The sequence below is a fragment of the Echinops telfairi genome, unplaced genomic scaffold (assembly GCF_000313985.2).
Source record: "Echinops telfairi isolate 266 unplaced genomic scaffold, ASM31398v2 ScPeMD7_53;HRSCAF=182, whole genome shotgun sequence".
Lineage (NCBI taxonomy): Eukaryota > Metazoa > Chordata > Mammalia > Afrosoricida > Tenrecidae > Echinops > Echinops telfairi.
This window is the reverse complement of record NW_022103951.1, coordinates 8,685,237-8,699,797: the sequence shown is the minus strand read 5'-3', so window position 1 is coordinate 8,699,797 and position 14,561 is coordinate 8,685,237. Positions and strand designations below refer to the sequence as shown.

The following is a 14,561-nucleotide window of genomic DNA, read 5'->3' as shown; positions in this document are numbered from 1 at the left end:
ACCATCATCTTTCTTCACCACATTTGCTTATGCTCCCATTTTGTCTTCAGCAATCTTGTTGGGAAGGTGAGCATGATGGAATGCCAGGTTATTAGAACAAACGGTTCTTGTGTTGAGGGAGTACTTGAGTAGAGGCCCAGTGTCTTTCTGCTACCTTAATAGAGGGTATTTAAATCTATAGGACAGTAGCTGGATTAAAAGTTTCTTGGGATTATGGCAGGGGAGATGGGGGGAAGGCATGAAGAGCTAATGATAATGAGTATAAGAAAGAAGAAAATGTCCTAAAATTGATTGTGCTGGTGAAGTTATTGAACCATATGGTATATGAAATATATGTCAATAGAACTGCTGAGTTGTTTTTAAAAAGCAGTCTATTAAAAAGGACAATACACAACAAAATAAACCCTGGTTATTTTAAAGCACTTTCTGCCCAGCTTCTCTGAGAACCCAGAAATGTTCACTGTGCCGGAGATACATTTTCTTGTTTCAAGAAGAACAGCAGCATCTATAAAACCTGTCTGCTTCAGTCCAATCTTCATTTCCTAGTTTGGCCATCCAGTGAATCCTTTGCTCTCCCTCCCCGGCTGATCTGCACATAGGCAAAGGGAAGGCCGCATGTGGTGCTGATAGAAGGGAAAGGTACCTTACCTGCTCCTTGTTTGATGACAGGAGCCGATGGGGGTGGCGGCTTCTTGGGTCTCTGAAAAATGAATCAAAATGAGAGCTCATGAGATTGTTAGCAAGCCTGGCCGCTGACATAAAGACCACAGACATTGTTCTCTAGATATAGTTTGGACAATCCGGCAAAGCTGGCCAAAAAAATTGAGCAATTCTCTCTCCAGGGATGTCGGTTTTTGGCACCTTTAAACGAATACTAAAATAAATGCAGTCTGCAAAATAAAACTCTGATCAGCGAATGAAGCACCATTTCCCACTTTCTAAATTTGTAACAGCCTTCTGGAAAAGTACGCCTCAGCAAAAATGGCCTGACACCAGCAAGCACAATGGCACTCCTACGCTGAAACAGCACAGCATTTGCAATTAAGATGGAATCTGCTGAATAACCCAGCGCACTGCCAAGGAGTCACCGGGACGTCGCAGAATCAGATGGGTTCTGTATGGGGGGCCGGCACTAGCATCCCAGCAGAGGGCCCACTGTGGCCAAGTTGGGTGCCCAGCCTTCTGCCCCACAGCTGGCAGGCCATTTGTGGCACTTCCCGCACCCGAGGCCAGTCGCACCCTGCCATGTGTGACGAGATGGAATGGATTCCCATCTGCCCCCCACCCCCCACCCCGCCTCCATCCACGGCAATTTGTTTTTCTTGCCTGTCGGGTCACTGTGTACTGAAAGAGGTCGCACTGCAGCCAATGACGTTCATCCTCTAACCCACTCCTGAGAAGCTGTGCAGTCCCTGCTCAGAAGAGACTGACTATAGGCTGGCTGGGTCATGGCTGGAGAAGTCATCCATGGAACCAATCTTGCCAACTGTGGTCTGACAGGCTAAAGCAAACAGGACCGTGGGTGGGTGGGGGGCGCAGCCACATAAAAATCATTAGACAGGTGAGCACAGGGAGGGTCCGCGAGTATGAGTCATGTCACCACTGACACTGCTCTTCCCCTGTCCAGGCACCACCAGGCTTGTGGCCGGGTCTCTTTGGCTTTCTGAAAACGTGCTACGGTGGCCTCACTGCAGAGGCTGGGGCCAGTAGAAGGGCAGTCTTAGGCCCTGGAGGGGAACTTCCTTAAGGAACTTCCTTAGGGGCCACGGTCATATCTCTACTCTGGATTCAACAACATTTCTGTTCTGCTCTTGACTAAGCTGGGTGATTGGGCCAAGCTCCTTAGGGAGGCAGGAGAGCATGGTGGATAAGAGACTGGGCCTCAGAATCAGACTAACAAGGCAATGCTCTGGACGCCATGTACCTTAGCTCAGTCAGCGAACCTTCTCACCTGTAAAGGAGCCTGCCTCCAAGCCTCAGCCTCACCAGGGTGCTGCGGGGTGGGTGTGGGTAATGGCACCAAGTGAGCACGGAGTCTTGTGACAACTCCCATGAGGTAGTGACAACCTTATACCCATGTTACAGATGAGATCATTGAGGCCACGACACCTAGGCGCAGGGGGCTGGGCACCCAGCCCGGGATGTCTGTCCCACAGCCATGCCTTTGACCACTGGGAGCAGTGCACCCTTCATAGTGTGTCCACCAGACAAAGTGCCAGGCAGACGTGTCCACGGGGTTTCGAAAATCATGGAACTGTCTGCATTATGTTAACGCTGAGACAATACAGGCAGCTATCAAATTGCAGTTACAGAATGAGCTCAACTATGTTATAAAATAAACACAAGGAGCCGAAGGTTGGTAAGCCATCCCTGTAGAGTGGTGATCTGTGGCTTGCGGGTTTGTGGATGTCTGGGTTCATGTATGCGCCCTTTAGGATTCTGCTGTCTTGTCTATGTGAGTCCCAGCAGTCTGAGCAGAGGCAAGGATGGAGGCTACCCTTCTGTCTCTCCCAGCTCCCTATCCCACCACCTACCTTCTTTTCCCCCCACTCCCCACCGCCTCTACCCTCACCTGAGGATCAATGTATACTTAGCTACTGAAGTTACTCTTCCACTTCTGCCAATTAACCTTCCTGTGCCTTATCGCCCGCCCCACCAAAAAAAAAACAAAAAAACAAACAAACCCAAATTCATTGTTATCAAGTCGATTCCAATTCCTAGCAACCCTACAGGACAGGGGAGAACTGCCTCTCTGGGGTTCTGAGACAGTAACTGCTTGAGGAGGTCGAGAGCCTCATCTTTCTCCCATAGAGAGGTTGGTAGGTTTGAACCACCAATCTTGCAGTTAGCAGCCCAGTGCTTTACCCACAGCACCACCAGAGCTCCTTTCCTTAGGCCCAGAGCAATTACTTATTTGAGAAACTGTGAATACCCTGTGGCCTGCTTCCTCCCAGCTAAGTCCCACCAAGGCCTGCTAATGGTATCATCCTTTCTCTCACTGATTTGAGCATTTTTATAACCAATTTCACAGGCACCTCCTCTCGCTGAGGCCATAGCCCCAAAGTTCTGGCCTCAAACCACCGGGCACCAATTTTTTTAAAGTAACAATTACAAGTCATCATATTTTCCAAGATGACTACTAGCAAATGGGGGGTGGCTGTTTTGTCATATTTGGCATGGAGCACACATATGAAATGAGGCAGGGTACAGCAGAGGGGCACGGACAGAGAGGACGGGAAATCTTGTACTGTCAGAGGGCAGCGAGGGAAAGGTATGACTCCCATGTGTGCACAGGACCCAAACCTGGCCCAGCAGAAGAGCATCTGGGCACCATGTGAGTTTCGTCTTGGTGCCTAGGCAGGTGCAGAGGTGGCTGGGGCAGATGAAGGGCAGTTTGGGAGTTGTCTCCTCTGCCTCCCCGGACCTCTCACCGACCTTGGGGGCTGCCTGCTCTGCTTGTTAACCAACAGAATGGGCTGGCACATTTTCCTTTGCTTCACTTTCTCTGGTTTGATCTCATTGCAAGGCCTTCCTTAGATGAGCAACTATGCCATGTTTTCAAATAAGTTGTTTTCTAAGGCCAGTCTAGGATCCCTGGGGGGGGGGGGGTGCAGATGGTTAATGTGCTTGGCTGCTAATGGAAAGGTTGGAGATTTGAATACACGAGAGGCACCTTGGAAGAAAAGCCTGGTGAGCTACTTCTGATAAATCAGCCTTTGAAAAGCCCATGGATACATACCAGGTCGCCAAGAGCTGGAGTCAAATCCGGGGCAACTGGAAAAAGGGTAGCTGGAAACAAGCATCAGGGCTTGGGTTCCACAGCTCTAGATACCGCTCTAGACAGTTACTAGCCAACTGTTCAGGGGCCAGTGGTGACTTTTATTTCATTGCTATGGGAAGATGGCAGTGTGAATTGCGAAGACAGGCTGGGTCGAGCTAGAGCCAAATGTGAGTGTGGAAAAGAAAACCCAAGAGAAAGGTCCCATTTCTCAATAGAAAGACATGAGCAGATCACTCAGTTGATTTCCCCCACAAAAGGCCAACTGGATGAAGCAAATGGGACTGCGGGGAGTAAGCAGGAGGCCAGCACTGCCTGTGCCGAACCCATCAACTCACAGAGCTACTTGGCCACAAAGAACCTGTCTGCTCAGCCAAGGCATTGCAAGCAGGCCCTCTGAGAGGCACTGAGTTCCAGTCATTCTTTTCCTCCAGTTCTGCACTCAGGTGGCTTCAGTCTGCTCAATGTACAGGTAAACCTTTACAAACAGGATTAGAGCTACTAGTGATCACAGGGGTCCTCATTAATCCAAACCAAACTCCCTGCCACTGACCCTATAGGACAGGGTAGAACTGTCCCCCATGCCCGAGTTTTCAAGATGGTAACTCCTTACGAGGGTAGAAAGACCTGTCTTCTTTCTTAGAGCGGATGGTGGTTTTGAACTGCTGACCTTGCAGATCAATGTGTACAGCAGAGAAAATAGAAGCCTTGAGGGCTGTGTCTACAGCTTGCTGGTGGCCAAAGTGAAGCCAGGGCTCACACCTTTCAGTGTCCAGAATGGGGCAATCCCTTATCAACAGTCTAAGGGGGAAATTGTTCTTATAACACAGAGGCAATGTGCCCATGTGCCCACATTTTTGTCTTCTTGGGCGGGTAGATGGCCTCAGGCCCGAGAGAGAGAATATCTGTGTGTGGCACTGTTGGCTTACACAGAGATGCAGATATGATCCTTCAAAGGACTGATTCAGGCAACCACCAGGAGGGAAATGAATCTGAGTTTTCTGAAGCGAGGACAGCGGGAGTGAGGCCAAGCCTTGCCTCCTGCGGAAGGATATGGCTGGCCAGTCCCAAGCAGAAGAGCTCATCAGCTGGCTCCACTACTTTGCTTCTTCTGCCACTTTCTCCCAGCGGTCTGGCCCCGAGATTGGGTGTGTTAGAAATCCCTAGAGAGGCGCTCCCTGGTAGCTGGGCACCCTCAGGAGGGCTTGACTCTGAGCAGTTCTGAGCCTTGGGGACATATCTCCCAAATATTTAGCTGCTGAGTTCTCTAGACATGTCTGTGGGCTAGAAATGGAAGGTTCCTGACCAGAGCACCCCTCACAGTCTAGAAACATGCAGAGAGGCCTCTGCTTTGCCTTCTCCTCCTCTGTTCCTGCAAGACCAGCCACATACCTTTGAGGTGGGAGGCTATCTATGCTTAGGGAGAGGGCAGTGCCTTAACTACCCCAGGGATTCCAGAGTCCCTAGCAACTGCCTGCCTTGTCACCAACATGGGAGGTTCCCAGGAGCCACTGCAAAATGTACCTTGGAGAGGGGTTCTCTAGGTTCCTGTTAGCATCTGGCCTGGTGGCCAAAATCCATGGTAGCCCTGTCAGCTAGGCCCATTCAGACCGGCGGTGTTCAGTTTCTTCTTAAGATGCTCTCTTCACTTTACTCCCTTGGCTCATCCTCCACTTCATCCAGCTCATCCTGAAAAGGAGGCCTCTCCTTCACTGTATACCCAGACCCCACATCTGGATCAGAGGACTTGGGCCCGCCTTTGTCTGAGAAGGGGACTCTGACAAGGGGCTGGTTTCCCCCTTCTCTTCCACTCTTCTTCCCGTTTTATACTCACACAAAACATATCAGCAAGGAAGAGAGGAGGGGACAGAAGCAAGGGATGGTATACACTCCAAATTCATGGCCATCGAGTCAATTCCAATTCACAGCGACTCCACAGGACAGGGCAGAAGCTGCCCCTATGGGTTTCTAAGACTACAACTCTTTACAGGAGTAGAAAGCCTCACCTTTCTCTCAAGGATCAGCTAGTAGTTTCAAACCGCTCGTCTTTCAGATCACAGCCCAATTTGTAACCACTACACCACCAGTACTCCTATGGTACATGTGAGCACCCAATAACCAACGGACAAGTGATTCCTGAGCATCAACCAAGTTCTGTGCACTCTGTGAGCCTCTGAGGGAGAAATCTGGGATGATGGCTCTTCCTTCAAAGAGATGCGTTCAGGTGGTGCAATGGGACAGGCCAACTTCAGGCCAGAAAATATGAAGTGAAGTGCTTACTTGGGCTAATACAGCTGGTAAGTAACAACAGAGGCATGAGGATGAGCAGCACCCAGGCCACTGCTGGGAAGTCCCATTGAGGTTTGGTCTATCAGCCACACCTGACTAATATCAATGCCTTGCTAATACCCATCTCTCTCTACTTGAAACCACCCATGAAAAGGAATGTGCAGATCCTTTAATAGGTAATTCCCCCGCCACCCCTACAACACATACAGAATTCGTTATTAGAAGCACCCATTTATATTTTGAAAAAGCAAAAATCAAAAACCACGGTGGCACAGTGAGTTACGTACTCAACTGCTTACCACAAAGTCAGCAGTTCAAACCCACCACCTGCTCTGTGGGAGAAAGCTGTGGCTGCCTACTTCTGTAAAGATTTCAAGTCTCAGAAACCTCAAGGGGAAATTCTACCCTGCACTACAAGGTTGCTATGATTTGGAACTGACTCGATGGCACCAAACAACAACATATTTATTGAGAAGCTTTAAACATTAGAAAAAAACCAGTGTCTGTTGCTATTGAGTTCGCTCCGAATCATGGTGACCCTGTGTATAACATAGAATGCCATCCTCATGATGTTTGGTCTGCTGAAGCCCTCTGTTGGGGTTACTGTGTATTTGGGGGTTACTGTGTATTTTGAGTGCCTTCTATTCTAAGGGGCTCACCTTTCAGCTCTAGGTCAGATGATGCTCTGCTGTCATCCACAGGGGTTTCACTGGCTGCTTTTTGGAAGTAGATGACTAAGCCTTCCTTTCTAGTCTGTCTTAGTCTGGAATCTCTGCTGAAACCTGTCCACCATGGGTGAGACTGCTGGTATTTGAAATGCTGGTGGCATTACAGCCACATGCAGCCCTTCACAGCACAACCAAGTGACAGACCAGTAGTGAGGGGTAAAAAAAATCGTAGTTCTCAAAAGGCTCAAGGATAGAACTAGGAACAAAGAAAATCTTGGCTAAGAGGAGGTTTAATCAACTAGGTTGTCAGAAGGTGAGAACTAAGAAGCTGGTAATGAACGAAGAACCTCCTATGAACCTGGCAGAGAGAATGTAGTGGGAGTTCAGCCAGCAAAACTCACAGCACATTAGCCATTGTAGGATGTAAGCAAGAGACAGCCTTTACTGTCCCAACTTTGGAACATACACACACACCAGCTGCTGAGTGATCCAGAAGGGTCCCAAGAGGCTAGGTTGGCAGCTACCATAAGTAAGAAAGTAGGAAACCCAGTTGATGGTAACACAGTGTATCTGGAGAGTGGTGATGACCAGGAAGGTCCAGACAGTCATGAAACGGAAGAAAAATAAAGCATTGTCTGTCGTCTGGGCTTAGCGGAATTCAGTGTACAGCTCCCCTGTGGTGAACTTTTCCCTTTGGCGTGGGAGGGGGCCTCTCTAGCTCTAACTTCTTCAGCACAACTTGTTCTTTTTGGTTGGATGTTCTGCCCTTCCAGAAAACATCAGAGAAACATGGTTTATAGTAAAATGTAGCTAATAAAGCATGAGAAGGAGCAACTGCCCAGGGCGGACAGATCTGGGAATTCCAGACAGGCTGACATATTTTTGTTCTTGCTGCAATTAGTGAGTGGGCAGGCTAGCTTATGTACCCGGTAAGTCTCTGTGACTTGGCAATGGTGAACATATATTGTACTTATAGTGACGTCTTCCCGGGGGGCAGGTTTCTGAGTCCTTGAGGCTGATAGACCATACGTGGTGGCTTACTGACCAGGGACTCACTTGTGTGTGCCTCAGCGCAGCCCCCCCCCCCCCGTTCTCCAGGCTGCAGACCCTGCAGGAGCACTCCATGGGCACGCCTGCCATGAGTACCTTCTACTGAGAAACAGAACCTTCTCTCTTAAAAGAACCTTCTCTCTTCAAAAGTTTGGATCTGTAGTGAAAGTCCTGCACTGCCTTTCAGGGAATTAAAAAAAATCATTTTATTGGGAGCTCTTACAGTTATCAGAATATTCCATAGTTCAATCACATCAAGCAATATTGGACAGTTGCTACCGCAGTCAGTTTCAAAACTTTTTTTTCCGTCTTTCAGGGAATTAAAAAAAATTAATGGCAGTGAGAAGTTGTTGTGGTTCTTGTGAGTCCCCATTCCCCAATGCCCTTCAGTGATTATGACAAAGCACGCCCACGGTGTCATTCAAGCTCCTAGAACCCTAACTCTTTTGAGTTGGGCATTGAACTTTACTGTCAGGGCTCAAGAGAAACAGGCAGCCATTAAAACAGGCAGCCATTGAATCTTGGTTCACTTTCAAATAGCTTATACAACTGCTCTCAAATCCATACCAGCAGAAGGACTAGGACTCTCCAGGAAAATCAGGAGACAAAAACTCATGGCCATTGAGTTGATTCCAACTTAAAGCAACCCTACAGAATAAGGTAGACCTGTCCCTGTGAGTTTCTCACACTTTAACTTTTTACAGGAGTAGAAAGCCACGTCTTTCTTTTGTGGTGAAGCTGGTGGTTTTGAACTGCTGACCTTGTGGTTAGCAGCCCCATGAGTAACGACTACACTAAGCCCCAAATAACTTGTCCCTTTGGTGAGGAAGAACCTAATGATCCCTCCGAAAGAAATAGCAAGGAGTTCCACAGGCTTCATGCTAGGCACTGGAAACCATAACACAGCAGCTTCTTCTAAATTCCTTAGGGTGGCCCACTGATTCGGGAAGGCCTAGGTTGAACGAGATGTCTGCCCTCATCATCACAGATCATCCTCTTTTCTGCGTGAACAACTGCAACCCTACCCTGGGCAAGAAGAAATGGCATCTATTTGAAACACAATGATGTCTTAGACTCTGCCATCCATGTAGTGACTTTGTGCTAATGATTCTGATCCTTTTCACACCATCAGCTCAGCAAATGACAGCTCTGTCTCCTATCACATTGTCATCAACTCACCAATACTCTGGGCTCAGCAATATAGGCTTGTCATGCCAAGCTGGTTGGCTGATTGTCTAGGCTATTATTGACAGTTGTCAAGAAGTTGATTCTCACTCATGCTGACCCCGTGTATGCATTCCAAACTGCTCCAGAGAGGTTTTAGTGAGTTACACAGCAAATGAGGTTCCCATTTGATAATTTCCACATAAATTATCCAGTGGCATTGGTTCTATCTTCCACAATTTGTCAACAGTCTGTTAAATTGCATTCTGGTTGTTCTGCTTCCAGTGCTCTAGTTTCTCTGCCCCCTTATCTTCTCATCTTTACTTTAGAGTCATTACTGACCTTTTGGTCTCCTATTGATGGTGATACCATACTCACAGCCTCTATTTTGTGTGCTAGTGTCCTCAGTACATTTTCAAAGGCTGGGGCCTTTCCAAAACAGATTACCAGGTCTGTCCTCTGAGGCATGTCTGGGTAGGCCCAAACTGCCAACCCTGCACAGTGAATAAGCTAACTAAATCCACTGCCATCCAGTCAATTCTGACCCTTAGCAATGCTACAGAACAGAGCAGAACTGGTTTCATAGGGCTTCTGAGGTGGCGACACTTAGAGTCTTGTTATACAGGGTAGATTTTATTTTTAACAGTGTAAATATTTATGGAAGCAGACTGTTATCTCTTTCTACTGTCGAGTGGCTGATGGGGTCAAACCATCAACCTTTCTGTTAGCAGCTCAATGCTTAGTGGACTGTGTCACCAGGAATTAAAGCAGGACGTCATATTTGAGATTTTATGAAATGATATGTCACATTATACAATTACTTTTCAGCTGTTGGGATCTCTTTGTCGCTTCCCTAAAAGCGCACTTTTAGGGAACCTTTGCTTAATTGGGCAAAGGCTCAAAGAGATGGTCTTTCTCCCTTAACATAAACTCACTGCTCTCTAAGGTTTCTATTGAACCTTTCAAGTTGTTTCTCTTGTCAACTTGATCCCAACTTGATCCCAGAACATTTCTAATGAGGAAGCAGAATCCACATTCTCTGGACCCCAAACTCAGAATCCAAGAGAGGAAAAGCAGGTGTGGAACAGCCTTTGGCCAAACAATTGGAGGGCATGTTAAAAAAGTACCGCTACAAAGTAACAGAAAACATTCAACAAACATATCCAAATGGAAAGCTGTAGTTCCTAACAAATCCTCCTTCTTGAGAGCTATGTACTTCTGACCATTCTAACCCTTCCCGAAGAATTCTCCACTCTTTAAATTTACACGATGTCAAAACTGCAGCTTGAGGGACCCAAATCATGTTCTTTTCAATGTTCTTTAATTTGGGGGAACAAAAATAAGGCATGATCAGAGCTGTGATAGGTGGTGTAAGGCTTCCCAGTGCAATTCTCCAAGGATAGCCCTTGTTACCCTCGAAGAGTAAGCGGGTATATTATCATGATGATTGAGAAAAAAAACCCCCAAAAAAACATGGTACAATCTTCCTGGCCTTTTTCTTACCAACACAGTTCTCTATGGTCTTAGAATTTCTTCCTAATGTCACAATGATGGTCCTGTGTCATTCAATGAAATTGACCAAGATCTCCCATCGGAAATCCTCCTGCCATGCCCCTCTCCAAAAAGTCACCTTGACCTTCTGAACTGACCTCACTTCCTTGAATTTAACTGGCCCTGCACATCCCTTTGGAAGCCACTGTTTTGACTGGACTTCTTTTCTTGAAGGCACCCAAAGGAGACTAAGCCAAGTGTAATACTGAGCATACTTGTCTGCAGCCGTCCATGGATCACAGAGATGTGTTTAAAGGTGGTTAGTTTGGAATACAGCCCTGCATGTATGAATTGGAACCCTAGTAGCAGTATTTTGGGACTTATCTTCAGACAAGAAAGTCTATCAGAAAGACGAAAAAGGTGTGGCCTTAGACTTCAAGCCAATCTAACCATTTGTAGGCATAGTCTTGACAAGTAGGGATACCATCTACCTTCTTGAACAATGCCATTCATTTATCTAAGCAGTGCACACACCATCAGATGCTTGTTTTGTATCCTTGGCAACCAATCTTCTAGTACTATAGCTCTCATCCCTGCACCTCAGCTCTGTGGAGGTGGTGATGCGTCAAGGTCGGGCTCAGCATGGTGCAGGAACAGAGGCCCCAGGGGCAGCTACGGAGAGGGCCCAGGCCAGGTCAAGTGGGTAAAGTCACGTGGAAACCTGAGTGAAGAGCTTGGTGGGGCAGAATTAGATGGCTAGGAGCAAGTCGTCAACCTTTCACATGGTAAAGTCCATCTAGCTTTTCAATATTTCAGTTTGTTTAGGTGCTTAAATGTGTCAGGTACATACATTATTAAGTGTTAAATATATTAGTATCACCCAACAGAGGAGAAAACTGGGCCTCATGAAGGTTACTGGACTTGTACACAGCCACAGCACAGGTACAGGGCAACTGAGGGTGAGAATCTAGGTCCACCGAGCTCAAATGCCAGTGCTCTTAAATAATTCGACTCAACTTCCCACAGCCCAAGTCCCCTCCCAGGAGCCACAATACTGACATGTGCAGCACAGAGATCAAAACCATGCACTTACATTGCCTTCCTTTTCAAAGTCCGGTGGGAGTAACTTCACAAAGTTATCAGGGAACACGCCTCGCCGGCCATTGAGCTCACCTTCCCACCAGCCAATGTCAATGCAGTCCTGGGAAACAGGAGAGCAGAGAGTGAGAAATGGGTGCAGGTCCCTTCCACAGGGTCACAGCGTCTCTCTGCATGGGTCCCTTCCAGAGAGGCCTGACATTGATTTTCTAGGAAACAGGAGCTTCTTCCTTGAGGAAAGGAGGAAACTATCAATATGACAATGGTTACTAAAATTACCACCACCTCCCCCCCTACACACACACACACACACACACACACACACACACTATCAAATAGAAGAACTAGAGCTTAAGTGCGTGGGAGCTGCTGGCTTTTAGATGCTGCTTTTAGATGCCACTAAAGCAATAAGGTCTTTTTTTTAAAGATAGGAATATGTGTATTTTCTTAGTTTTAATTTTACTGAAATAAAAGGATTTAATTGACTGCAAATGGAGCTTATAAACTATCACATGCACAAATCTCCTTTTGGATGAGCCAGGCACAAAGCTTGCTCGAATGATGAAGGCCTTAGCAACAGTCAGCCAAGCACCAGAAAAAGCACAATTCAGGCACCGGCCTCCTTCTCCTTCTGATGCTCATGGGACACAGGTGCCACCAGGCCAAGTCGCCCCCCCCCCCACCTTGTACAATTCAGTTTGCTTATACAATGAATGGGGAAATCGATTCATTTTTCCAGATTAAACCTGCCTCCCAAAGAATAACCCCTACTCGGTGACTCACTCTATGGAGTGCCTGCTCTATGCTGGCCTTGAGCCAAGTATCAGGGAGGAAGCAATAAACAAGACAGGCAGCTGCCTTTGCCTTAGCAGACCACCCCCAGCCACCCCCTGCCTGGGCTTAATGGCTGGCTCCCTGGTTCTCCTGGGCATTCAACCTCATGCCACAAGAGGATCTCTATCTCCCCTCCCAGACCCCCCATATTCAAAGCCCAGCTGCTTTCAAGTCGATTTGGACTCAGGGTGATTCCATGTAACAGAGTCAATCTACCCCCTGGGGTTTGCAAGCCTGTCATCTTTATGGAATCACACTGCCACATCTCCCTCCTGTGAAGCTGCTGGTGGATCTGACAGGCTTTTGGTTTGCTGCCAAGCTCTTTAACCATTGTGCCACTGCCACTTGGATAACTGCTGCCTTTGAGTCAGTTCCAACTCATTGCAGCTCCAATGTACACCAGAATCAACACTGCCCTGTCCTGGGCCATCCTCACAGTATTTATGAGGCTTGAGCCCACTGCTGCAGCCACAGCGTCAAGCCATCCCGTTGAGCGCCTCCCTCTTTTTCGCTGACCCTCTATTTTACCAAGCACAATGTCCTTCTCTACTGTGTAGGAGGGTCTATATCATCTACTTTTATATCTTACTAGTGGTCAATTCTATTTCTACTGCCCCAACCCAGAACTTGTCTGGTGCCTACTGTAAATCTCACTCGGCATCTCTTCCTACCCAGTATAAGTGCATCACACATACAATGGCCCAGAGTACAAATCCACTCGCAGAAGTATGATCAACAACTTTCACCTGAAAAACAAAAGGAACGAAAGCTTTCCTAAAACTGTTAGTGGCAGAGAGGACTTTCGAAGTTACACCTGGAGCAGGAAGAGGAAGAAGGAAGTATCATGCTCAGGGCCCATGGAGTGATGGTGGTGGTCCTCCCTACCCCCAATGGGACTGAGTTGGGGTCTAGTTGTGAGTCCCCTTAGTGTCAGTTCTGAGAGGGTCCCAGAATATGTGGCTCATTCATTGGTCCTTGCGAGTTCAGACATGGCAGCAAGGATAAGAACAAACACATCTGTCTTGTTCATGATTATAACCCCAGCATCCTGCACAATGCCTGATATAAATAGATATATGTGGAATAAAAAAAACTCTGACTCTGAGTTCTATGATCTTCTGCCATCAACTACTTTGATCACTGCCAGGGCAAAGTAGCCTTTTTCTAAACTTGGGATAATCCTACATACGTTAACACAAGCCCTACCTCACATGAAGAAGTCAATGGTCAATAGCCCCCCTTTCCCCAGGAGTATCTGTTACAAAGACAAACTGACCTCTTAGAAGACAATGGGGATTTTGAAAATTGGTCCCTATCACAGACTATAAATTCTAGCTTCAAACACCAAAAGAAAACCAAACAAAATCAAATACACTTGAAGCATCAAGTTCAGATTTACCTACTGCAGAGTTCAAAGGACACCCAACATCAGAGAATGCTGATCTTTCTTGGAAAATGATGAGAATCCAGGAGATAGTCTGGTCCTGACCATGCCACATGGTCCCAGAAATAATCTGTCACCAGTCCCCCAAAGAAGGGAGTCACAAATAGAATTCAATGGCTTCTGAAGTTCTTCGGAATCCTGAGATGTTATAAATGTCAGCAGCAATATCATAGTAACAGATGAAGGCCGCTGGGGTTAGAATTCCTTGCACCTTAGAAATTAAGTTTCTCAATCCAAAGGTACTCCATCCAAAGAAATGTCTGGTACAGATTTTACACTTTTTTTCTTGTCCTCATCTTCAGAGCCCACTGAAAGCTGACCTTTTGGAAGATGACTAGGATGAAGGTGTTCCCTTGTTCTGTAACACTCAGTATGGTATTAATGCATACCTCATGACACTCCATTCAATTAACATGTATTGAAATAGCACAGTACATTTAAGTTCCACCTTTAGGTATTGCATTGCTTCCAGACTAAGACAGACTCGGGAGAAAGGCCTGGCAATAGTTTCACTTCTGCAAAGCAGCCAGGGAAAACCCTGTGGATCACAATGGTTCAAAATCCACAGCTGACCTTGGGGATGGGGCAGGCCGGGGCAGTGTTTTGTCCCATTGTGCACAGGATTGTCAGGAGTCAGAGTCAACTCAGCAAATGCTCTTAACAACAACAACAAACAACAACACAGGCAGTGAACGTGAACTGTGAAAAACATGGTCTCTATCCTCAGGGAGCTTAGAAACCTATA

The 14,561-nt window shown here is 47.0% G+C and overlaps 1 protein-coding gene across 9 annotated transcripts in view; it reads right to left on the bottom strand.

Moving 5' to 3' along the window:
- SH3KBP1 (SH3 domain containing kinase binding protein 1) overlaps positions 1–14,561 on the bottom strand; it is a 340,714-nt gene that overhangs the window by 77,455 nt on the left and 248,698 nt on the right. For all 9 annotated transcript variants that reach the window (XM_030885785.2, XM_030885786.2, XM_030885787.2 and 6 more), the window contains 2 exons: positions 11,534–11,641; positions 649–700 (listed from right to left, as the gene is read on the bottom strand). In XM_030885785.2, the coding sequence (XP_030741645.1) occupies positions 649–700; positions 11,534–11,641 (160 nt within the window). The remainder of the gene's footprint in view (positions 1–648; positions 701–11,533; positions 11,642–14,561) is intronic.